This window comes from Xiphophorus hellerii, chromosome 16 (assembly GCF_003331165.1).
Source record: "Xiphophorus hellerii strain 12219 chromosome 16, Xiphophorus_hellerii-4.1, whole genome shotgun sequence".
Taxonomy (NCBI): Eukaryota; Metazoa; Chordata; class Actinopteri; order Cyprinodontiformes; family Poeciliidae; genus Xiphophorus; species Xiphophorus hellerii.
Window position 1 is genome coordinate 13,156,757 of NC_045687.1, and position 27,604 is coordinate 13,184,360.

A 27,604-nucleotide genomic window follows, 5' to 3' on the forward strand; every position below is an offset into this window, starting at 1 on the left:
TTATATAACATAAATAAACTCAACACAACAATTTTTGTGATAAACTTTCCTTAATCTGATTTCTCCAGTGAAGGGGGCATCATGTGTTGAGAAATAATTGGTGCTCAGGATTATACAAACGTTGAGGAGATCCCAGCCTCGAGTTTTAACTGCAGCAGCAGCAGATGGCATCAGTAATTACTATAGATTTCTGAGAGTTTGGCTCCTGATGTGTTTACTGTTTTTAGGAACACCATCAGCAGTTGGCTCCATCAACCAGGAAAACATCTAAATCCCTGGATTGAAGAACAGCTGTGAGAGACGTCACCGGTAACCGCTTGCAATAGTTTGCAGTGAATGGAGCTGATTACTGCGTTAAAATAAATAAATTAATTAAATTAAACTTAATGCACATGCCACGAAAGCCTAAGCTGTAGGTTCAGGTGACTCACGAGGCTAATGGAGGTGCACTGGGCATCAGCTCCACACAGACAGGTAGAGAACAAGAAGGTAAAACCCTTTCCTGCTGACTTACTACCAAGTCAGACCCATTAAACTATACAAATAAAAAACAGGAAAACTTCTTTGCAAAGAAATGAACTGAAACAGTAGACATTTTCCTAATAGGCATATTTCTAAAGTTTCTTAAGAATGAAAAAGTTTGCAATTATGGCTGAGGAATAATGAGGTAGATTAAATATCTGAGTTTTGATCATTTTCAGAAAATGCTATAATTTAGACATTTTCTTTCAGTTTCTGTACAGCAGTAGAGACGCTTATAGTGCTGAAACAGTGACTGCTGCCAGAAGCAATAACGTGGTGCAACGGTGAATGGGCCAGTTTGTCAGAGATAAGGCAGCCAAAAAAATTTATGTTTTTTCCTGAAAAGAAAACGAAAATCTGCCAAAGAAACCGTTATCCAGCTGCTGTGACCAGAATGGTGGAGCTCGATTTATAGGAATGAATAAATACATCCAGATAAGATCGATTTAAGATGCCTGATTTAATTAGTGCTCAGATATTAATATAGATTTAAACAGTATTTATGTTTTAACTGCAGTGAAGATTTAGTGTCTGAGGGGTTGTTTCACATTTATAGTGTCTTCCAAATATAAATTTCAATTTGTTTTTATGAGACAGAAGAATTAGGTCTAGTATCTGAATAAAAATCAGTTTTCATATTTTAATTTGTGAAGAACATGACTTCCCATGTATAGCTTTCCTTCAACTTCACAATAATGTACAACTTCTTGATGGGATTCTATTTAAATGGGCTAAAAAAAAAGACATTCAGATTAACACTTCAAATGAGCACAAAACAGACTGTGTCAGAGTCACACACACCCATTTTTCTCTTTTTATTCAGTGATAAATAATTTCCTATCAACATAGGCTTTATGTGTAGACATCCGATCAAGGCAAGAGACAAATTAGAGGGCACACACGTTGCCACCATTAGAAAATAATAGCAGAAACAAAAAAACAATGAGGTAAGAAGTTCTCTTTTTTTTATACATTTGTGGTGCTTCTATGTCTGTTACCTATACTGTTGAACGCACAGTGCTTCCTAATACAGAAATCTTGCCTTTTTTGTGTTTGTACATTATTAAACAGAAACAGGTCATGGCACAATACTAGACCAACCAGAGGCAGAGTGTATAGTTTAGCAGTACACATCATCAGACCAAGAGTCAGAGAAGCCGAGCAGGAAACAGAAATAGAAAACAAATACCTAAGACTTAGCAAACAGAGCGGCTGTGACTGCTTCAACACACACAAACACACACGGTGAATGAAAGATCTGTGTCTCAGTAGCTTATATGATGCCAGATTTAGAGTATTTAAACATAATGGAAGAGAATGGAAGAGAAATAAACAACTTTAGTGAGGAGGAAGCCATCTACTATCCAAACAGTGATTTGATGGTAGATGATCAGCGTCTGGGTGAGGAAGAAGCTTCAGTTTGAAACGTATAGTAATCACTCCAATGTCCGAGATAGAAACATGGGCAAGCATGTTTAGGCAAGACAGAGCAAAGGTTTGTAAATGCAATGATTAATGAGCACGTAAGAAAAACTTTAACAGGATAAAATGAACGTATTAATCACTTGAAAAGTCGGCGAATGTAGAAATATGCACCTGCTGTCCTGTTATTAGGGTTGTTGATTACAGAAAATAACTCATAGTCTAGTTTGTTTTGCTTACAGCTGAAATTATAACAACCCATCCTGATTTATCCTGAAGTTTAGAAACAGAAAGGGCTTTTTTGCACTGAAAAAGGCATTTTGGGTTTTTTTTTTCCCCCTAAAAATAATTTTTTTTACATTTAAATACGCCTGAGAATCTAGTGCTAAATATTGTGTTGACAATATAAATGATGATTAGCCCACATTTTCTGTCTTTCTTTGTAACCTTTAACATCTCAGTGTGAGCATCAATGGTAATAAAAGTATTCCCAGCAGCCCAACCGATTTTTTTTTTTTTTTTGGTAAACAGAAACTTCAGACACGGGTCTTTAAATAGCTTTTCCTACCAAATTCTGCAAACAGGCAGTCCTTTGTAACTACAACAATGCACACATTGCTATTGCATTGGTGACTATAGTTTAATATACTGTACAGTGCAACTCTAAAATGTAGTTAATTTGCTTCCAATTAAATAGAAGATTTAGGCTTTACGTTTTTTTGTTGTTTTTATTTGTCTAATGTTTCTTCTGATTGTAAGAAATATGGGCATGTTTCTCTCCAATAGAGAATCTGTGGAGGACGCTAAAAATTAGGGTGCTGATAAAGAGGCTTTCTAATGTCAAAAACTTGGAGCTCATCACCAAAGATGAATGGCCCAAAATAAGAAGTGGAATCAAGCAACAAGAAAGAACATAAATCTAAATCTGACAGGGGTAAAAATATAGTTGGCTGTATATAATCTCCAAGAACCCAACAGGAAAATATTGCTAGATTTCAAGGAAAACAGCCTAAAAAGTGTTGCATCACACAGGCAGAAAGCTGCGTCAACAAATACATTCCTCCTCGTCTTATTTCACTGTGAACTTCATTGTAAAGAACGGAAAAACTTTTTTGTTTGGTTTTAGGGACACGCTATTTTTATAGGCTCACATTTTAAAAAGCTTTTATTACATTCCGGGTGTAGAAAACAAATTTTTATCTGTATTTACCTAAGCAGAACATGGAAAAATAATGAGAGTTATAGTGGTTTGTTGTTTGAGTAATTTTATGTCTATTTGTAATTCTGTACTTGATCAGCCCTACCACATGCTGAACCCGTCTCAACAGATATCAGCCGTTTATCTATTCTACATTATTTAACCTAACGACTACTCAGAGTTTAATGTTGTTTTTAATGCGACACAGATCCATAAATAAAAGCCACATGAGGTGAGAAATTCTGTGTTTGCATTAGTCTAAGGATGTAGTACGACTTGAGTTCAACTGCAATGGCTCTTCCTGACAGACACTCCAAGTTTAGTAAAATACTCAAATGGAAGCCCAGAATAAACTTAAGCTGAGGAAAGGTAGCGGAAGCAGAAAGTCCAACAATAAAACTGAATGTGATGTTTTAAAAAAGAGCTTAAAATATATACGATTTTTGCATTAGAATCAAATATTAATATTGATTAATATCCACGCTCGCGCCGCTTTTTTTCTCTCTCAATAATAGCTTGTTATATTCACACGTTTGAACACTGCTGACAAAGAAAGCTGTTGCGGCGAACGGAGACGTGTTATCTCACATGCAACTCTTGACAGATGCCTAGAAAGTTTCAGGCTGCAGTGTGAAAGTATTTTATATGAAACCAAGTTGAGAAATTTTCTGTTTTCAATTTAATAACTAAAGACACATAAAATGTAACAAAAGGATAAAGTTGGACTTAATCATTTAAAACCTACTAGGAGGAGAAGAGCACACGTTTTGCAAAGGTGTTCTTATCTCTTGAACTTTTTTTTTTTAAATCGTCTCCAGTTAGCAAACACTTGCAGCAAGGAATTCCGGTTGAATGAGATCAAAATTTATTTTTTTCAGGCTACATGGAAACATTGGTCGTTGTGGAAAACCAACACCCTGAACACACCACCCCAAAGATAACAAGGGGGAAGCTTTTCTTCAGCTGGGACATGGAAGTAGGTGATAGATGATGGGAAGACAGACTAAATAAAGAAAAATCAAGAGGGAAGTCACTTAGAGGGTGCAAAAGACAAGTGACCTGAGTAGACGTTCACAGGACAGCATGACACCAAGCCTTAATACTCATCCACAACCACTGTAAGACATGGCAGTGGCAGTATTGTTATGGTGAGAAGCTTTTAATCAGCAGGGACATTAAAGCTGAACCTTCTACTTCACCACTATGCCTGTGTGTGTTCGTCTTTCACATAAAGTCTCCCCAACACAACACTGAAGTTTCTAGAGGCGTGAATTCTTTTGTAAAAAAACAGGAAAAAGTAGAATCTTCTTAAGCATTTTTGAAAACTAATTTTTTTTGGGTTGTAATGGAAGCAAAACCAACTGTTGCAGCTTCAGTGCGGACAGCGTGAAGGTGTGTTTGTGTGTGTTGCGTTCACAGACCTGCCGAGCAGCACTACGAGGCACAGCGCCATGCATGGATCTGACCTGCAGTCCCAGTGCCTTCACTGTCATACCAAACAAGATCAGAAAAACCTTCCCTGGCTCACGTTTTATCCATCATCAAAAGTTAAAGGAGAATACCACTTAATATCAGCTTTTACATGTTTTCATAATCTTTTATTGAAAAAAAAAATAAATCCGTACTGTCAAGATTATAGGGGTCCATCTCAATGCTGCACAGATTTACAACCTTAGAGAAGATTTTGTTCGCTGTAAATGTTGCCATAAATATAAGAGGTGAGTTCATGTTCAAACGGCTGATAGTTGAAGCTGTGCAAGAGAATGACCAGTTTAACTGAGATGTCTAACTATTACTTTGCTGCCTGCAGAAATAACATTATGCATGGTCTTGGATTGAGTGGCATTCCCCTTTATGATGCTTGACCTCCTGTTCTGGTAGCCTACCAGGCTGGATAAGATGAAGAGGAAGCACACCTGCATCTATGTCTCATCCACAGCAGGCTGAAAGTGTGTGCCGTAACAGCAGCTCTCCTCGGCTACACACCTGGGCCCGTGCAATATGGCAGACAAAGACACTTCACCCGATTCCGTTTAAAGGATTCAGTTCAGTGAACCTCAATAACCTCAATAACACTGCCTCAGCGGAGAGTGGTGGGACCTGGAAGAAGGAAAGAAGAAGGAATTGTACAGAAAAAAAAACTGAAAACTGAAAATAGCACAGAGAAGCTATAAATAGCAACAGAAGCGGCCATGACAAAGCAAATGTGTGCTGACGGGCGGTTGGAAATCAAGTCGAGGAGTGGTTGTAGTGGTCCTTCGGAGATGTGTGCCATCGTTGTTACTGCGGCTGCCATGACAGTGGCACATTAAGCACCCGTTCTATCAGAGCGACAACACAGAGGGAGAAAGAGAATCGGCTGTATCTAAAATCAGCAGTGAACTGCAGGGAACTGCGACAGCCTCCACCCTGTTGTGCTCATGTCTCCTTTTAGTGTTTTGTTCATTTATTCATCTCTAAGTAGTTCTCTGTGGAGCTGCGGTCCCTTGAAACGTAAGCATCGCCTTCCCCGTCTCGGGTTTTGAGGGCAAAAGTTTGTCGTTTTTTGATTTTCAGTCTGTAGATTTGGAATTCCCATAATACTTTCAGAGCCTCCAGAGTCAGTCCCGAGGCCAGGGTGGAGGAGTTCTCAGCCTGGGAGGCAAACTTTTCCTGCAAACAGCAGTCCCACTATGGTGAAGAAGATGGAGAGGACAAACAGAACGTACGAGGAGCCCACCACCGTGTTGTTGGGCAGTTTATATGGCTGACCTCCCACCTCGTTGATGTAGAAGCCTATTGGGAAGATGAGCGCTGCCATGCAGAACAGAATCACTGCAGGGAGGAGAACAAGGATGCAATTACTAAACTGAATCATTTATTAAAAAGAACATTACGAATCTCTCTTTACAGTTAAACTCAGATGTTTACTTACGCTGTATCAAAAACACACATGACCTTTTTTTCCCTCAGACATTTACATCAGACAAAACATTTCCTGTTTTAGGTCACAATTATTTATATTTTATGAATGCAGGAAAGGGGTTTGAGTTAAACAGTCTCATGGACAACCTATGGACAACCATCATGGAAAAAACAAAAGAAATCATCCATGATAACGGGAAGACAATTATGAACCTCAACCATCTCCTTCCCCTTATCAAAACGCAAAAACTGTTTAAATTACTTCTATATGAACATGGTCTGAAAGGCCACTCAGCGATGGAGAAGCCGTTACTCCAAAAGCAACATAAAGCCAGAAAACGTTTGAAATATAGTGGAAGACAAATACATTTCCTGTGGTGTGATGAAATTAAAATTGAAGTGCTTGGCCATAATGGCCAGTGTGTTCTTCATTTTGGAGGAAAAAGAAAGAAGCCTCCAAGCCTGAGACCACCAATCCAACAGTGAAGTACAGTGGTCGCTGAATCATGTTGTGTGGCTATTTTGCTTCTGGTGACTGGTGGACTTTACAAAATAAGTGTTATAATGATAAAAAAGCTTTATATAAACACTTTGAAGTTCTACTAAAACTCTTAAAACTTTCTAATTTAGAAAGTATGATTCTGATCATGCTAACTAACCCAAAACAAAAAAGTGAGTAATGAGTAATTCATCTTAAAAGTAAAGATCTGGTTTCAATTGGAAAATGTCTTGAGCAGTAACATTACCAAGATCCTCAAATCCCGAAAATGTGCAAATAAAAACATTAATTGGTTGTGTCACATGAAATATCATTTTATTTCCCTACATCCTTTTGTTTCGCTAAACAGTTCAGATCATGTAATAAGAATCTGACCAGACTCTGCTCTCCAAGTTCAAATATTCCAAGTGCAGGCAACATTTACTGTCAGAGTTAGAAAAGATGTCTAAAAAGCTATAAAATAAAATGATTGAACATGCTATGACTATTAACCAACACTAAAAATGTAAGTCATTGTTTATTTGTACCTTGTTATTTTGGTTTATCAGAGTTACTTGGAACTTCTTAAGAGTTTCTGTTTTCCTGGAATATAACTAAAATATTAAACAAAGTCTAATTCTTTTAGTTATCGGCTCGACAAGGACCCCCATTTTATTTTACCGCAACGCAAAAGTGAGAAGGAAGATAAAAATAAATGAATAAAAGAGAAATGATCAAAGATCCGTCTCTCTGTCTGCTCCTACTTTGTAAAGTATTACAGGAGGAGACAAAGTATTATGCCAACAGTGATTTTTATTAAAGATAAATATATTCTAACATAATTTTTTTTTCTCTCCTGCTGAATAAATGTACTCAGATAAAAGTTTGTTCAAAAAGGTATCTCAATTTCCAGGTTGAGATTTAGACTGTAGATACAAATTTAGCTAAATTAAAAATGATTAATCCTTCCTGAATACATGGAAGACTAGGAGAGATTAAATTGGCATTCATGTAATTTAAGTTGTTCAAAACTGATTGTGTGTCTCAACATCGCTGCTCATTTCATATTTCACCAAGAGATCATTTAAACAGCAGTTGTCTGTAGGAGGACTTTAAAAAGATGAGCTCTTTTTAACTTGGGAGTTCAGTGTACTCACTGATACTGGATGTGAAACCTGCCTTGAAGGACGGCTTAGAGTGAGAGATTTCAAACAGCTCTAAAAAGCATCCTTCACTCTTTTGTTGATAATATTTTAGATGGGAAAATCGACACCCTACTTTGCGAATAACGTCTAGCAGAGGTATTCAATAAATCAGAAATATGGCACAGAATAAAAACTGAATGTGTCTGTAACAGATACACCATAAAACTTGCTTTGTGCTCAATCAAAACTGAATCAGGAGAGATTTAACCTTCATGCAGAGTCAGTAGAAAACACAGTGTCTATAAAGTCTGTAGATATTCTCAAAGATACTGTAATTTTCTATAGGTTTTTCACATTAAACAAGGTTTTAGTTCAATTAGAGTTGAACCGAAAGCTGAAAATAGAGACGGTAGAATGACGTGGATTCTTAGTTCAAGGAATGATTCATTATGTAAAAATCTATTAAAGATTAATGTCTCCAAATGAAGAGAGCTTGCACTCTGAAAGCAACATTCCCGGTGTTTGCTGTGGGAGTCTGCAATGAACCCTATGGAGATAAGCTAAAAACAACACAGAGGGTTCTGCACAGCATGCATGCAATCATTGGCTGTATTTAGCAAAACAAATTGATAATTATATAAAATTTGTACACATTGGACATTAAGATGCATTTAAATGGTTGATTTTTAAGTTTAGATTCATTCAAATAGAAACAACTTCAAAATATTTCTCAGCAGAATTGGTAGAGTTACTTGAGTCAAGCTTTGCAGTAGAGTGAAGACAAGGATTTCAACCCCAGAAGCTCAGTACCAACTCACAAGCATGGTGGTGGCAGCATCATGCTGTTTTGGGGTCAGTGGTGGAAGTGATGATGAAAACAAATCACCACATCTCCAGGAATTATTACTAAACATTTTCTTCTTTTTTTAACTAAAATGAAAATTTATGGATGCTGGTAAACTTGGTCAAGTGTAAGTTAAGTAAAATTTGTTGGAGTCTACAAAGAAGTGTGTACGGTTGGGGTACAATTTACTAAGCCACATTCTAGTGCACGTGTCAAACTGAAGGCCTGTAGGCCAAATCCGGCCCGCCTTACATTTTTATGTGCCCCTCTACAATCTAGACTAAACACCAAGTGTGCTTATATATTATGTTATCAATCAATTCAATGCAGTTTTTATCTGTTTACCGCCAACTTATATCAATCAGTCCCTCCAGTTTCTTGAGAATTATTGTGGAAATTCACACAAAATCAACAAATTATACTCCCAAGTTCAAAAATAATTTCATTTTTTCCACACCTTTGACTTCAGAAGTGATTGAGATAAATGTTTTACCACAAAACAGCTTTCAGAAGCCGTCTAGCACTGGCCAGCGTGTCAGGTTCTACAAGAAAACAACTCAGCTAAAGTAAAAGAAAGAAGTGTCAGTAATGTAATGTTAAATCCCAACCAAGCTTCTTCAAAATGTTACAAATTCGCCTACACAGACTTCACGTGAAACCATGTTGCATCTATGCCTCATCTAATTTTTGTGAAAAGAACCCTTGGTGATGCATGAAGCTTCATTAATAGCAGCAAAAATGAATCAAATCTCATGAAGAAGCTCGCAAGGGAAGACCATGAAGAGAAATAAAAACTGCAAATCCTTGATAGGGTTTACAAATCACTGAAGAGCTGCTTCAATCAAATCTAAACATTTATGAAAAAGCAGCTTTCCATAATTGGAGTATGAAATTAGGAAAAATATAATTTCCTCAAATAGATTTTACAGAAAATAAACTGTTACTCACAAAACTCAAAAGCCCATTGACAAAATACATATTACTGTGATATTTATTCTACAAATCATTAATGTGTTCATTTGTGAGGACGAAGGATATTCGGCTACAGTTCAAAGTATTTCAACTCTCAGTGATTTCTCAGTTTCTGCTAAATGTCTTTTCTATTTGAGTCTTTACATTGATAAAGCCACAGCAATATTTGAGCATGTTTACTCCTGATTTCACAAGTCAATTATGCAGCAAATTAAACCATTATGTGAATCAACTGGGTTTTATCGTACAACATACCATCATTAAATTAAAAATAAATAGATGATGTCTGAACAGCTTTTCACCGTCTGCTCTGCCTCAGAGCCACACTGCTTTATTTAAACTCATACCAAAGTCAATGCAGCCGGGAAATGCTTTCATGAGGCTGAACTTTGACATTTTAACCAGTATGAGGCATTAATTCTTAATGAAAGTCTCATTATTGAGCAAAATCTTTATGCGAATAGATGTAGAGAGAAGCTGAGGATGAAAAAGCAGAAGAAATCTATTTTTACATGAATTACTTTTCTCTCTCTAAGACGAAAAGCTCAAATTAACCAGAAAACAGACTTTTGAGAGCTGAAAGCATTGCCTTCACAGTTAAAATTCTAGCTTTTTCTATCTGATTTGTTAAAGAAATATTATCCAAGCAGGTTTAATCAAGTGGGAATTTCATCCATCCAGACTCACACAGGACACAAACGATGCATGCTAAAGATGACAGCATGATGGAAGCACAGATGACAAAAAGAGGAAAGAGAAAAATACTCAAATATCTCAATATCTGTCAACATTAATACCATTATAAAAATTTCTAATGTCATGCAAAGATTGTGTGTATATTCTGTGCATTCTTTGATTTATTTTTGTTAAAAAACATGAATTATTTTTGCGTTTTTTGTACTGAACATAAAATCCCCCCAAAATATTTTCATTCTGCAAATTAAAATATTTAGAAGTATTAACTTCTACAGTGTTGACTTCTACAATGCACTTTACTCTGAATACATTTTACAACATCATTAAAATAAAATCCATTTCCTGTCTAACAAATATATTTATTTGTAAAAAATATTGTAAAAAAGAAAAACATTGTTTCTCATGTTACATCATGAGAAGCAACACAGACATTAGAAGGAAATACATTTATATTCATTTCTTTAGTTGTCATCACTCTGGAAATGAATAAATTTATTAACAATAAGGGAGACATTGATTGTGGATGAGAGAAAAAAAAACGAGCCAATAAAATACAACTTCAGCTTCTGCTCAGGTTTAATTTAAGTGCACTTTTTGTGAACTACTGGACATCTTAAAAGCCCCAACTGATGACACATGGTAATTTGCGCACTTGCTGCTGGTTAATCTACAGTACAGTTTCTCAGCTCATGTTGTTGTTGCCCAGTCATCCTTCAGATTAGATGGATTTTACACACAGAAGGCATATTTCCACTTCGGAGACCTTTTGCAGTAGAAAGGTTAATTTTCTGGGTCCAGACCCCCTTTGTTTCCATTTCATCTACTGGAGTAAAAAAATCATCCCCAGAAAACATAAAATGTTGTAACAGCTTCACTGTAATATTCAAAACTCAACCACGTTTAACAGTAGTTAATAACAGATCAATATTGTCCCATATCAATACAGTTATCAACTATAAAAATTTAAAGGTGGTGTAATATATGTTTTCCAGGCACATAGTGGCATTTTATAGCACAATCACATTACTATGGTACATTCATTTGTTATACTAATGTTGTACATATCAAACGTAACTTAAAAGAAATTTGATTTCACAATTTGATGCTTTGAATTTGGCCTTTGTTTCTTTCAAGCCTGAAGATATTTTCCAACCAAATAAATCTCAATAAAAAAGTTTTAGTATCTGCAGAGGGCTTTCAGGATGACAACAATTCAGAATGTCAGAAAAACTCAGGAGAGCCTAACTGTATGTTTTCTGAGGTAAGACAGCTTATCTGGTGTACATAAAATCTAGCAGGTCAGCTAAAGATTAGTATATTGTTTAAAGACTGTTAAAAATTAAAGGGTTAGTTCATGAAATGCAGTAAAAACTGTCCTATCTTTAATAAAGTGATGCAGAAAATATGACTTAAAACATATTTTCTGCCATTAGCGGTTCTGCTAATGGAGCCGTGACAGCTACGTTACTTGTTAGTGTGCGGTTCACGACAATGCGTCTCTTAACAGCAATCATCTCTGCGGACGGCGCTATGTGTTATAAATCTGTCAAATAGTAAATAAATAAATGTGAAAGACAAGCCTGATGTAATTTAGAAATAGTTTCACCACTACAAAGCAGGGTACTAAAAAATATTGTGTTCAGCTCATATTTTACCCACCAAACAACCCTGAGGGTCCTAATCAGCATGATGGTTTATAGCACCGGGTATACATCTACAAAATACCACCCTTGTCTAACAATTGATTGCATAATCTGGCTATAAAGTAAATATCATTTTAGCTCAGAACATCTGATTTTCCATGTTACTGATGCTTTTCTAATTGCAGAATTTTTGGCCAGCAAACAAAGCAAATCAAGCATGAAGAAATTCAACTCGTTTCATCATGACAATAAGGTATATTCAAAAAACAATCATTTGAATGTGATGTCGCCTCCACTTTTTTGCACTTGAATACATTTGCAGAAGAAAGATATAGATAGCAAATTGAAAATCATCACAGCTAAAAGGGGTTTTTTAATTGCTGTGCAATGTCAACAGAGGCCAGGACTGAATCATTTCAAACGTTACATTTCAGAACTGTAAAACTTTTCATTATACAATAACCAGAAGTTTCTGCTGCTGTTTAGAGCAGAGTGCAAGAGTCATGCAGAACCCCCAACTGCAGCAGAGCACTGCTGGCCAGCTGACTGAAAAAAGGCTACCGCACTTTTCTGTGACTTTCAAAGACAAATGTGGCTGTTTTGAAATATTTTAATGACATATAAACTGAAGGAGGACCAACAATCACTGTTGTTTAGATAAAATAGTTAGTGAAGCAGTCATTTGCATGGCAGCTACCTGAGCACATAGCCCTACTAGTTATCGAGCTACTGAAAGCTTTTTAAACTTGTGTCATTTTAAAGAGTGCAGAACTGTAAAAAAGAAAATAATATTTTTTTCTGCTCAATAAGTAACCAGTTTAGTGATTAATTAATCCATATTTTTGCTTAAGTCCATGAATCAAATTCGAAATAACATAAATATTACATATAATTAAAATGTTCTCAATAATCAACATGCTATCTTTTGACAACAGGAATAACTGTTACTTTTCTGTCTGAAATTAAAACATTTAGATCATTTTATAAATCTTAGTTTATTTTTTTATTTAGTTTTAGTACCATAGCACTATGAAACTGCTTTTTTCAACACAAAAAAACAGTTTATTAGGCAGCTAAACAGCTAATACAAAAGTAACAATTACCACTTCAGTCTGACTTGAAGTAAGTTAGCAGTTGTTTACTCTAATCTTTGTTTGTGTTTCTAAGCTCAAAGTCATTTCTATATCAGAGTAACAATAGTCTAATAGTTTCATAAAGCAGAATAATATGTTTTAGGGATATCTGTCAATTCCTTATTGTCACATATGTTGTGAAAATGTGGTAGCAAAAGGCAAAAAAGACAAATATGACCATGAGTTGAAGATAATAATTTAAAAAGGTTTGTTTAGTGGAAGTGATATGCAAGGAGAACAGAGAAATGACAAATATGCAAATTCAACCATTTAAATGTGGTGAGTTGGACCGGGACAACTTTGCCACACTGTAGCTGGGTACCACTACCACAGATGCTCAAACAAATCTAATTCTGTTGTATCCGAGCAGAATTAGGTGAGATGGAAACAGGTTGAAACTACTCTTCATTGTCAAATCCATCTTGCACATTTTTTCTTTCTTCCTGAGTTTCTTGGGGTGTTCTCTGTGCTTCTAAGACATTTATTACACGACACTTTAACTTGGGATATAAAAGAGTGCTAGTTTACCAGGTGATTAGGAAGTGTTTGAAAAAAATATAAAATTGCACAAGACCTGGCAGGGAACAAGTATTCACCTTAATGTTTTCTTTTTGCAAATCCTCAGGGTGTTTTTCCTTTTTGTGTCTGAGCCATTTAAAAAAAAATGCCTCCAGCTTTCAGACAATAATGCGAGCCATTGTGGCTTCACATACCACTGCTCCATCAGTGTGAGAGTGCTCGAAGCTGCCGCTTCCCTGAACTGACTGACCAATCGAATTCCACCAACCCACACAGCTTTGTAAAACCAGCCCAGGCACAATGCGTGAGATGGAAGAGTTATTGTGGAGTGCTGCAAGTGCATCTATACAGAAATATTGTCTGGAGAAAAAAAAAAAAAAAACTTTACAGTTTAAGGGAAAGAAGAGGAGCTGCGGTTATATTGTCCACCTACACATGCACCAAACCAGCCGCAATCCTCTATGAATTTGTCCAAAAAAATCAAGAGGACTATATACATTTAGATTTTCTCAAGTAATTCAACTTTAGTTTCCTGAGAAACATAATTTATCAGGAAAATCTTTGAATATAATTTTCTTCACTTACTGCCAGTGAAGGCAATCCAGCGGGCATATTTGGTGGCTTCTCTGCGCCAATGCGATGCAACTAGCAGTCCGCAGGTGACTGTGAGGGATATGATGCCCATGATGATGAAGAAGAGCGTAGTGACCCACTCAGGGGGCAGTCGTGGCGGGATACAGATCCGCTCTCGTCCGTGTATGGTCTGACACTGCCGGACAAGACCGACCGTAAGGGCGCCTGCAGGGGAGAGGAACACATGAAAAGGTTTGCTTTAATTTACTCGTAGTATTACCAGATAAAGCAGAAACATAGCGTTACATTTTTATGTTTTATTATGTAACAGCCACATAATAAAGGGTTCTATTATGGTTTCTTAAACATGTTACAAGGCTATGTGAAGCATGTCCATTACATTTTTTGCACAAGTAATTCTTAGATAATGAGATTTGAATCTACTCAGTTCTGCCAATTTTAAGTTTCTTGCAGAATAAGCTGATTTAGAGCGTCTTGTCACTTTAAATCCACACTCATCGTTTACACTGACACATGAAAATGGCTGCAAACAGATACACAATTACTATACATCTTTGAAAAGCAGAAATGGAGCCTTCTGTAAAACCAACATGAATGCAGAAAGTAGTTTCTGAATGGTAAGTCAACAACAAAATACTTGTCTTTTCCGTGAACAATTGTACAGTACATACAGGGAAAACCAGTTGACCAAACGTGCTGGAGTTCAGCTTGGGTTGCTAGGTGACAGGCTGGACTAACGCTGCAGTGCCCATTTATCATTTCTTAACAATCTGGAAGTTTTTGAAACATCTCCATTTTTCAGAAACCAATAAACTAACTTATTGCCAAAAAACGACTGACTGATTTTGTACCCAACACCAATAAAATTTTCTAAATAAAGTCAACGTCACTACCTGCGTACCTGATCTAATCAGAATCTCAGACCTTACAGGACATAGTGAGATCTGAGACAGACAGACAGGAATTGTCTCGTATGAAAGAAAAGGAGCATGAACAAAGAGAAGGAGGAGGAATGGGGAAAAAGGATACTTTGAATTGTCACCATTTCAACCATTATGACAGCGAAAAATGTTTTCCACACTTGCAGCGAGGGCGAAGATGAGATCTATCCTGCCAGTTAGTGCATCCCACACAGCTGTGACATTTCAAGTCATGTTGGACAGAGCTGCCGCAGTTTTAAAAGGTTCAGTAAATATGAATGTGCAAGCTGTCCAAATTCAGCTCAAACTACCTGACTTTATCTCCCAAGATCTCAGTTAAAGGTCATGGAAAATGCAAGCACACATCTGCGATCAAAATGCTCCACTGTACTTATCTATGATTAATCAAGACAAGAAGTTTAATGGATGCGAGCATCAAACCGAGTCATGAGACAAGCTCTGACAGAGTGTAAAGGCTGGTGCTAAAAGCAGACCCATGCTTCTCTAGAGGCATCTTGTTCAATTAAAAGCACAACCTCAAGGGGATTTTCTACCTGAGTAAGCAGAACAGCTTCACGTTGTTTACCTCTCTGCTGACCACAGGTCTCTTTAAATAAAAGGTGGGCCCTCTAGGATACGGCACAAGGCAAGAAGTACTCACTTGAAAAACAAAGCGTCAAGTAAGACTGATTTCTTCTATTACTGGACAGTGGATAATAAGGTTTGTCAGGCTGTCATGCAACTCAATGCTTCATTAGCTACTGGGGACTTTTAGATCCAGATGTCCCAGATACCGATTAGAGTTGTTTAATATAACGCCTAATGCTGTCCCAACAGTTCATATCAGTAGCCTTAAAGTGCAGGAAAAAGCCCACTACTTTACATCAGCATCTCATAGCCAGTATTAAAGTAACAACCTACAGCTCAACAAAGAAGTATTTGACTCTGGAAAACCTAATCACTGTTTCACCTGCCCTCCCCTAAACATGGATATAAGGACACAGCAGACAGAGAGGAAACTGCACCATTCAACACAGTCTCTCTTTTATTGTATGAATGTGTAATTAAAACAGGTTTAAGTAGACTTTTGTTGAGCGGAAATCTGATATTCAGTTAAAGAAATGTATTGAGTGAGTGTAATTTGAGTTTTCTATTAAACTAGAAATAGTCTCAAGTGACTTTTTTAAATCACTCTGGCACCTGCTTGTCTGTCGTTTTTTTTTTTTTCTTCTAATCATGTAAAGCACTTCGAATTGCCTTCTTGTACCATATAAATACATAAAATTACCTCGCCTTTTTTTCTAATTATGCCTTTCTGTATTCTATGGTTTAGTTTGTAAGGTAGTATGGCACACTTCATTAAAATAACAAAATAATCTGTTTAAATTCTCGAGTCCTATGGGAGTTTATCAAAATATATGTGGCAACTTAATTTCATTGTCAAACAGGTACCCAGAATGAATATCTGAGTCAGAGAGAGTGATCCTTACCTGTTTTAAAAACTTTTTCCCCCCTAGAACACATTTGTTCTTAAATGAGCAATAAAAACACAAAATAACCCCTTCACTGAAGAGGTGGGCCTTTGTAGGCAGCATCATAAAAGTTCAGAGGCTCAGTAGGTGGGTGGAAGGTAGAATGGGACAAATATGCAAGCTGGAGTTTCAGATTCAGTCTTTGTCTGGCAAATGTATGAACAATTTATTCCTCGTTAGTTTTAAACTTTGTGTTTAATGAATATGAATCAAAAATCAATTTAACCGCAATAAACAACCGAAACCTGTGTGCTCTCTCGGGCCTGTGAGTGCTGAGGGTTATGCAGACTCCACAGAGGAAATCCTGTCCCTTTTATACCGCCCAGAGAAAACATGCTTTTATAGTATAGCAACCAGCTTCCCCAGCTCGGCTAGCTCAGAAAAAAACAATGCCTGTGGTTTAAAAGAAAATGGTGTAGATGTCTACAATGGCTCTGATGAACTGCAGGAACAGCAAGCTTTACATCTACATAAGCTTACAATGAAAAACCTTCGAATTTAGCACAAAAGGTGGCAACTTAATAGATGTTTTCACTAACTCTGGGATGCTAATGTAGTTTTCACTTATGCGGTAACTAAATGTTAAACACCCCCTACTAAACTGGTACATGACAGGCTTAGTTTACTCAACAATACTTTTCTAAAGTCATTTTGGTGTTACAGAACAACGTTGAATAAACAAGGCAGAAAGTGGCAGGGACAAGTTGAAGGGGAATTAGACAAAAGTTTGATTGCTGCGGGTAATAGAAGGGTTTACGACTGTTTTCCCTGCATCCCCTGACCTCCTGCTGTTTTACCAGCACTCAGTGGGATTCCTGCCATACAACAGGCAGGCACGCTATGCTAAATGAACGCAGGTAAACAATCCAGCCAGCAGCAACAAACACAAACTGTTCCTGCTTAAATATCAGTATTAGTCAAACAGTGGTGTATTTTTAATGCATACTCTAATCAGACAGTCACACAAAATATGACCCCAAAAACAAAACATTTCATAAAAATATTAGCTGCTGAATTTTACGTAGCCACAATAATTTGTCAGATAAATGTACTTTTCTATCAAACTGGAAGGGTTAAAACATCCACTTCACTGTCATAAAGAGTAAGGCCTGGATTGAGCTTACAGACAATCACTAACACATGCCCTGCTCACACCTGGCATTCACAGGCGTCTTGGGTAATTCTATAAAGAAACGGAGGTAATGAGCACTGCCAGGACGCACAGACAATGACGCATTTAGCCGTTTTCCCCCTTTTGTCTGGTCACACTTAAAAACAAACACTCAAAAGAGGATCCTTTTACTGCTTTCAATTCAATAATGCCAATGAAACAGTAAAAGAAGACAAAAACAAGCTGAATGGTTGTTCTAAATAAAGTAATCCTGGTTTTACACAGCAGTTTCAGGCTTTATCCACAAATTCTTCCTGGGATGATCACTTTTACCCAAAACAAAATAGGAACATTCACGCCTCCTTAGTGTAAAAACACTGACAGAAGCTCTGTTAGGTGTTTTCTACAAGTCAGAGGGACAGCTGAGCTCACACTGCAATTCCAGGTGTTAAACCACAAACATCACACAACATAACAACAAAACTGTCTTCGTGACATCTTGTTCATTCGTGACATCTTGTTCACTATGTCAAAGGGTATAGTTAAAGAACACAATCCTGTTAGTTCTGGCGTCATCAAACGTTGCATGACAAAAATAAACAACACTGAAAAATTATTTCATTTACATGACAAGTAATCAATAACTCTCTCAAGAGATCATAGCGGTATAAATGGTTCATTTAATGTAGAGAACCACAGATAAAACGGCCGGTGACCGAAAGTCATTAACTTTAAGTATGACCAGTACAGACAGAGGATTAGTCGGGAACTAAGAATATATTCTATTTTTCCAGACTGTGAATGAATCAGACAAATTCACCTAGCTGTCAATAGTAACTCTATAGGGTTTAAACTCTTGTAATTAGTACATTTCTATAATTAACCATCATGCATCAAGTTTTTTTCTTTGTTCTATTTATACAAAGTACAGAAACAATAACAAATCTCACGTACAATTAAATGAGTAACATTTTCTAAAATATTTTGTATTACTCACATTTCCTTCATTGCGGTTCTGCTCTCAGTTTTGGGGAAGTTGACTCATGCAATATAACAGATTAAGACCATTGATCAAACCATAATAACTATGAGCAAACTCCTGCTGGAGTCACAGCAGGATTTAGTTGCTTTATAGTTTTCCTTTAAGGCAAACTATAAGTAGAATATATGTAATTACAGTAAATTATCTGTTGTCAAAGCAGATATGAAGGATTCCCAGGATAAGCATAACCTGATGTCTGGTCTGTATAAAATGTTCCGACTCTTTTTGAACCTAAAATAGTAGGGCATGAAAAGACCAACTCTCCAAAGGCAAAAATATCATATAAAAGCAATGCTAAGATTTTCTTTCAACTCGGTCAAAAATTGTGCAAATTTAGAACAACATTGTAACCTTGTGTATAGGACATTCCCATCATCCTGTAATTTACATGATATAAATTTGACTTTACTCGCATAGTATAGAAATAGCAGACAGCAATGATTAAAAACTTCCCATTTTCCATGACGCTGCAAATTTCCAAATGCTAATGATGTCAGACAGTTCAGTTGTAAGACACAGTGCCCCTTATAAAGAGATGTTTCAAAAATTTAATCTGCTTCTGGTACATCATCAGAGACAATGGAAAAAGACAACAGTGATTTGATTTTATTCGGGGATGACAGGATGCTGTGGCGCAGACACGATGTAGAGTTAATGGAGCGAATTGAACAACCTGCAGGTGCTGAAAAACATCCAGTTAGCCCTCATTTCACTCTGCACTGAAAACGGATGTAATGTTCCAACTGAGGCGTTGGTAATAAATGCGCAGACAAGCAATCTAAATGTGTACAAGGCAGCAGCAGCTTGTATTTTATCTGATTGGGCACATGTCCCTTTAAACCTACATGTGCTAAACCTAAATAGAAACAGGAACGTTTGGATTCAGAAATGAAACGCTACAATTGAAATTAATGCAAGGTAGAACAAATAATCATGAGTGCAGCATGATTATGCCTTTTGGCTAGAAATAAAAAAATAATAATCTAAAAAATAATATGTATAGTCTACAAATCTCACTCGCGCTGTAGTGCTCACTATTACTTACAGAAAATAATGGGCCAATTTACGATTTTGAGGCCCTGCTCTTTTTCACGCCCCCATCATGCCCTGATACCCTGCCGTCAGCTCTGCACTCACAATGATCAAAACACTCCTCTCACCATATCTTGGCCCAAATGAGAGGAAACGAGCGCCGCGTCTGCTCAACTGCAAGATGATGATGCTGTCATTAGTGAAGCACCAGGGGTGCTGCTGTTTGCAGGCTCAGGAGGGATGAGTCCAAATGGCCTCTGAACTGTGGTGGGCGGCACAGAGGTAAGCTAACGCACAAGACAGCTGCCTTTTTCTGCAGCTGGAGGCTTTTTAACGTTGCCCGCTTTTATTATTGGGGCACTGACGCGCAGCTGTGCAGAACCAAAATCCGCACACTAAACACAGTACATAAAATCATGAATGCTGAGGGGAGAAAAAAAGCCAACAATGGTGACTTCACCAATCGGAAAATGACCGGATTTGAGTTTACAACAAGTCAGTCACCAGTCAGGGTCAAACAATCTGAAAAGCAGTGATATCTGATCACTCAAATTTTGAAGTAGCTTTACCCAAGAGCACAGACTGTGATAAGTCTATGCTCACACTTTAAATAAGTCTAAAAATTCTTAAAGACTGACAAACAATAGACATTGCATATTTACAAACTGCATGGTAAGAGAAACGGTGTAAAACCAACTGGTTAGGGCAAATACAAGACTAAACATGGAGACCCTCTGCACTTCTTGTGAAGCAATATGAAAAGAAAAGAAAAGAAAAAACATCCCTGATGGTTTTTCTTCTTTGCTGAACAGCAAAAATATTCTCTGGAAGAAGGTCTGAATAAGTGTTGATTTTTACAGGATTGCTTTTTATTAAACACAGAAAATCCACTTATAGGCTGTAGAGATGTTAAAATATAATTTTCAGTGCATGTGCTTATAATGAAAAACATGTCATGTCATGTCCATATATTTTAACTGCGAAAACACCTAAATAAATAAAAAGTATCTTTATGGAGGCATAGCATGAATTTGTCATCACAAAATAACCTAAACACATTTTTAAGAATGCCTCTCGCATAGAATGAAGCATTATTGAATTAGGCAGATCTGATGTCAAAATAACACCTTAAACAAAAGAATAAATCTGCATGCCAAATACTAGGGATTATTATCATAATGTCGCAAGATGCATTTTCATCTGTGATTATCAAACACAGCACTGAAGCAGCACGTTTTTGCTGAAAAGTTGTGCCGCCTCTCTCTAAACTACACTGAAATGAGGACAATTCAACAACATTAGATATAAATACAGTGTTTAAAAACATCAATGAATGAATGTCTTCATGGATATCTTCATTAATCATGTCCTAATTACCTTCTCTTGAATATCACTGACCAAAGACACAAACCATCAGATTAATTGTTAAAGGTTCATCCATCAACCTTGATTAAATAAAAAAAATCAGATTCCTGCCTTCAATCAGTAGTTCTTTCATCTTATATAAAAAGGTATCTATTCTATTTTAGGATGAAGCACAACTTATAGATGACAGTTTAGAAATAAAATAATAACCCTCAGGCCCTGCGAAACATTAGAATATAGTTTAGATTTTCCACCTGCAACACAAGAAATAAATCATTTCTTTTCATAGATCATTTCCATCACCTGCAGGCTAAATGTTTCAGCTGGAGCTGCACAGCATCCAGGTTTTTACAGTCAACAGATGAAAGATATTTCACATTTCAAAATGGTACTTTCTTCACCTGAGGCCAATAAAGATTTTCAAGTCAATGGCAGCTCAGTTTGCGGTCTCTGTCCTTGCCTGTCAAACTCTCTCAATTTTGGGCAAACTGCAGGTGAGAACTGCTGGCACAGCAGAGCTGTAACTGGACGATAATGGCTGGCCTGGTTTCAGCTGCTCTGTAGTAATAACACTGTGCCCTTGTGCTTTGAAAAGTGATACTTAAAATAAGACAATTTAATTGTGTCCCATTTCATCTATTTTCGGCTAAATCACCGTCACACTAACTGTGGACCAGTTAGAACAAGTTGCAGTTTGTGTGAATGTTTATTTCACCCTCTTACACATTTGTGTTCTTGCTTTTTTTTTTTTTTCTTACACAAATGTCTCAAAGCAAGCAAAGTTTAATGTCAAAGATAACTTAAGTCAATACAAAAACTGTCTGCAAAAGATAATTTATCAAGGGGAAAATGGCATATAAATCAAGTTGCCCATAGGAGAAAAAATGTTTAATTATTTTTGCATTTATTTGACAAAAAGTCTGTAAAAGGGGGCATGTTTTCATAGCCCAAGTTACTGACATGACTGTCAAACAACATCCAACATGGAGCTAAAGTTGTTATTGTTCCTATAACATAGGGGTCAAAACATGTTTCCACATTATTACACATATGAACAAGAAGCACATGGAGAAGATCAGGGTTTTTCTATCTGAAGGAAAACTTCAAATGGAGGCAATATTAACAATCTATAATAATAATGTGGTAAGAATGAAACAGTAAGGTTGAATAATACTGTACATTTTATTCATTTAAAAAGAATCATCAAAAAGTGAAAACTAGGGCTATACAATTTTCAAAATGTTCTGGAGACATTTAAGAGTCGGCTTTGATTAATGGCTACAAATAATCCTGGTGGTGCAAATGTAATAACATTACTTATCATTTATGTTCAGAACCATTAAATCCACCACAAGGACATAAATGTGCACCACACAGTCGTAGACTCTGAGCAGCAGAAAATTGCAGTTTATGTCTGACACTGCTGTGACAATGGCTCTGCTTCGAAGCTCTGCAGGAGGTTGGCTTTAGATGGTAACGGCAGAAATGTGCAGCTTTCGTGGAGATTATGCTATGCATCTGAATTCTGTCTGCACCGTAAAATGCAGAGTTTTTAAGTGGCGTTAAAGTATAGGGAAAAAAATTTCTATAGCCATTTTTGAATCAGGCTTTATCAATGGTTAGCTTACTCTTTATTACAAAATAAAAAAAAACAGATTTAAAAACAGTGGGAAAAACCTGAAGCAAAGACGGATTTTATCAAAGTCGACTGTTTTCTCAATAATATGAGAACAAAGTCAGTCAGATTAAAAAGCATGTCAGACTAAAACCTCCAATAACACAACAAAAGCTTAGGTGCTGAACTCAGCGGATTGGTGTCAACCTTTTTGTTTAAACTGAAAACTGCATAAAAATTAGCCTGCGATGAGAGAGAGAGAGATTTAGAGATTATTCAACAATATCTGAATACAAACTCTATTTTCATGTTTGAAATGTTGAAAACTTTCTAATTTAATCATTATAAAAAAGTTATAGAAATAATAACAGTACACTAAATGTAACATATGAGTAAATTTGTATAGGTAATGAAACAAAACAGATTTTAGGAGATACACACTTTCTTTAGACAAAAGACCTAACTTTTCAGCGCAACACTGTATTTCGTTACACCTCTGCTGCACCGTGTCTTTCTTCACTTCCCTCCATGCTTGTACCATGTCTACCCTGCTAGAGTTCCTTCTTGTAAGTTGGTTATTAGTAGCTTTGATATTAACTGCATTGTTAGTCACTTCGAATAAAGGTGTCTGCCAAATACATAAATATAAACTTTTGACTTCATTGTCATGTATATATGAAGCAACTGAATGTCAACAAGTTCATCCAAGTTCTCAATAATAAATGTGAAAGACAAAAAATTATACCTATAATAATCCATATTATTTTAGTGGCAGAAATCTAGAAACTGTTGCTTTTTGTTTTAAAAGCTATTACATCATCCATCCTTCACCTATGCCTACTTATCCTTGCAGGGTCAAGGGCAAGCTATACCTATTTCCAGTGTCCATCACAGTCCAATTATTCTATATATGATTTTTTTAAATGATTAATACTGTGGTACTTTACCCAAGGTTATCATATGGTGAAAATACCATAATGACCCACGCATCAATGGTTATTATATTTTACTTTTCAGTGTTCCCAAAGCCAATAGCTTTTTTTTAATTCAGCATAACTTGTTCGTACCCACGAAACGAGCTGCGTTAGTAAGGAATGCATTTCAATATAAATGTGCAATATCTTGCTTTCCTATAAATATGCCGTTACACAACTAATATCTTTTTCAGGCTTTATATAGAAACACAGTACCCAAAGCTATTAATCTAAAATAAAAACACATTTACATTACAATGAAAGCACTGTCAGAGAACAAAGAACATTTGATTCTGTTTGCATGGAAATTGCACATTTTAGACAGAAGCGGGAACATTATTAAAGCCATCAAAGAAAAAAAAAAAAAACGAGATGTGAAGATGAATCTCAGTGCTTTATCACCCACACATGTGATAAGACCATTGAAGACAGGACAAATGAGAGAAAGGCAGCCTCTGTGAGAGGAAGTGAGAAGAGTGACAGCGAGTTGGAAGTTGTTAGCTGGACAACTTCCACTCCAATAAGAACACCCACATAAACCACAACACTGCAGTTTAAAATAGCAAAGGTTCAATTTTCTGTATAAAGCCAGTGCAGCTCTGGGGATTTGAAGAAGTGGACAATAAGAGGCCCATTACACAACAGAATCAAACGAGCCGCATTGTGGACAATGTGCCTATTTCATTAAATCCCATTATTGCTTCTGCACAGATTACTCATGTCACTGAGTTACAGTCATATGCTGACTGGTGGATGGAGCATCCTCCCTGACACACATATTAAGCTGTCATTCTACAAAGAGAATAAAGAGTAGCAGCTGTCTGTCAATAGGCTGGATGTGTTTTCAGGAATGGCGCATTTAAAACAAGCCACACGTGCTCACACTCGCCGTCAGCACCAGCAGGTCTGACTTGACACGTTAGCAGATTCAACTGATCACTCGAAGGTCACTTCAAATGTCAAGAGATCATTACATATCATACGAATGAAGATGGCTTTGTAAAAAGGGTTTTTATCGATAAACAGCTCAAGAGATGAAAGGGCTTGAATATTGATTGTTTTTACAACTGGTTGTTCTTCAAAAAAAAAAAAAAAACAGCTAAGAGTGAACATGATGACAAGTACAAATCACTTAAACTGTATTTGTATTATAATTAATGTTTCATTTGATTTTGTTTTATTTTTTCAGTGCTTTCAGTATCATGACTTTAACTCGCTATGATTTTATCAGGTCACATTCATGACAAAGCACTTTGAGCAACACTTGGCTATATAAGCAGAATTTACTCACTGTTCTGAGGACTACTGGATGTTAAGAGGAAAAACGCAGCGGTATATTCTCCGATAGAGGTAGCAGTTTTGAATGAAACGATAAACTTAAAAGAATTACAATATTATACCCACTTGTGCATTATTAGAGCATATTTCTTTAATCATTAGCTGATTAAACTAAGCTTAAAAGGCATAAATAATGCATGCCATTTGTTGATTGGTTTACAGACCGAAAAACTGAGGCTTTAAGATTTGATGCATTTAAGTACGATAGGATGATTTTTGATTTTTCATTTTTCGTCAGCCTCTGACAGATCATGTGGTGCATTTTTAGTTTAGTCAAGATACTAACAGAGCATCACACATCACTCTTGTTAAAATATCCTTTTAGGGTATGTTAAGAAGTCTGGTTGCCAGCTTAACTTGATAATACTGGCTCAACTTTTGCAAATGTTTTGCAATACACACTTGAGAACTACTGGGCCTTTTAATAAAGAAATACTTAACAACTTGATGTCTTTCTGCTTTGGGTTCAACTTAAACATAGACCCCAGGTTAGGTTAGCGAGAAGTCCATCTAGTTATTATGAAGAAAAAAAATGCTACTACCAGCACAACTACATGGTTCAATTAAATATGTAGTTTCAGGCAACAACTGCAACTTTGGCAGTGAACTAGCAAACATCACCAAATATTTTACTGATACAGCGACCATGAATCTATGGTCCTTATTTAGTAAAGCTATATTTATTGCAGTCCATATCTCATATCTATTCATTCCAACAATTTTCTCCAACTAAAATTAAGTCGCACGGAATATTGTTGATCGAAAGAACTTAGAAGGCTGTTGGTTTACCTGTTGATTCACCAGTGTTGATCCAGTCTGGGTTTGCAATGCTGGCTATTGCAAAGATATCTGCAGCCAGAAACAGGCATCCTGAAATAATCGTCAGTTTATCCATGTCGCCTGGAGAAGAAGCGGCGAGTTTCGGCGCAGGGGGAAACGTGGTAGTGGTTGTCCAAACGGGACCCCCCTCCGGCTGTTCAGAGAGACTCGGGGTGGGCTGTTATCTGTCCAACCTCGCCCCCTTCAACAGGAGCCCGCTGTTGAGGGTCTGCTGTGCATTTTGCAGCAATGTTAGCCCCTTCGCGTCAAGCAAGCGAGAGCCTCCAGCTACAAAAGGCTCTGACGTGACGCACAAAAGCATCACATCTCAAAAGCCCCGCTGAAGTCCAGTAATGTAAAACAAAGGCTCACTCTGCGCTGAGGCCCCGGACTGGTTGTGTTGTGGTACGGATCCGCTTAGGAGCAGCCGCTGCAGCAGCAGCAGCATCGGGTACAGCTGCTGCTAGCAGACAGCTAGCTAGCTATTTCCCAGATTCGGGCTCGATGAGCCGAGCTGCGGCCCAGAGGCTGCTCGACGGCATTTCACACTCAATGTCACACCTACTGAAGTCCAGGGGATGCGGAGCGAGTTCCCACTCTCCGAAATATCCGCGTTTCGAGCGTCGGTTCACGGTTACCCGTCAGGAAAACGAGAACCCATCACCCTGTCTCGCTGAAGAGAGTCTCTTCTCCTTCTCTGCTGCAATAGCATCTGGTACTTTCAGCCCATTAGCCAGCCAGCTGCCCTCCTCTTCTCTCGCTCCCGACCACAGCCAGACGCTTTAAAAACACTGCGAGTTTAAACGCCCCAACATGAACGATGAATCGGCGCCGTTATTGTTATGCTTTCCACCCGTGTGCCCACCACTAGCTGTGCCTCCCCTTCTGCCAAATGACATCAGGCGGACCCCCCCCCCCCCTACACAGCCTCAAACACACACAGACAGAGTGTTCAGAGGGGGCTGCGGCTCTCTTCTCGCGATACTCTGGAAGAATGGGGGGTTGTGTTTTCATGAGTGGTCAGGTTTGAGGCAATTATTCATGATGTACAGTAGCCCACAATAGTGTCTCAAAGCATTCACGTTAAAAAAAAACAAAAAACAAAAAAACAGAAAAACAAGTAATAAAAGAAAGCAACGTAGTTTACAGGGCTATTTAAGAAAGCACAAGCAAGTGATGTGCAAAACACAAAATAATAACAATGATGCCAGATATTCAAATTGGAACCAGTAAGGCATGACTTAAAAACATAATTGAATCAGCACAAATTAAGCTGCAACACATAAAAACCAAGCAGGACGAATCTGTGATGTTACAGGCTTCTCACTGATGTGCATTCCATGCAAAAAAAAAAGGGTAATGTTGGAAAAATAATATATATGTATTGGCCACAGACTAAACAGGACTGACGTGTGATCTTTGACTAGGCAATTATAACACATGAATATGCTTTGACCTAACCACTGTAGCTGAGCATGTGCTGTATTTGTCATGCTGGAAGATGAGCCACCACAGTCTTAATCTGTGTTTTCTAGCCTCTGTGCTCTTCTTTTGGGTATTGTGGTTTGTTTTTGCTCAGTTCATCTTCTCATCAACTCTTTTTCTTCTTCTTCTGTTTTGTGTGTTTTTCCTTCTCCTGAAGAAAAACGTCTTGTTTAATAGATAGTTCAGGGCGATGTGTTAATTTTCATCTCCACATGTGTTTGCATGTTTACAGATTTCATTTCAGTCTTATGAATAGAGCACTAACGCATTTACCATGTCCCCCACCTGACCTGAAGCAAGA

The 27,604-nt window shown here is 37.2% G+C and overlaps 1 protein-coding gene across 1 annotated transcript; it reads right to left on the bottom strand.

The window, feature by feature from the left end:
- Positions 1-1,307: 1,307 nt before the first annotated feature.
- On the bottom strand, positions 1,308-26,764 carry mosmoa (modulator of smoothened a). Its single transcript, XM_032587470.1, has 3 exons — positions 25,789-26,764; positions 14,062-14,274; positions 1,308-5,956 (listed from the first exon to the last, which is right to left on the bottom strand). Exons 1-3 carry the CDS (start codon positions 25,892-25,894, stop codon positions 5,772-5,774), a joined length of 504 nt encoding a protein of 167 aa, XP_032443361.1. The 5' UTR covers positions 25,895-26,764; the 3' UTR covers positions 1,308-5,771.
- Positions 26,765-27,604: the final 840 nt, after the last annotated feature.

Bases quoted from the DNA above. Each gene is read 5' to 3' on its own strand.
- mosmoa (XM_032587470.1), bottom strand. From the start codon at position 25,894: ATGGATAAACTGACGATTATTTCAGGATGCCTGTTTCTGGCTGCAGAT. The intron at 14,275-25,788 runs GTAAACCAACAG...TCTCCCCTGCAG, and splicing joins CAACACTGGTGAATCAACAG to GCGCCCTTACGGTCGGTCTT. The intron at 5,957-14,061 runs GTAAGTGAAGAA...TCCTCCCTGCAG, and splicing joins CTGGATTGCCTTCACTGGCA to TGATTCTGTTCTGCATGGCA.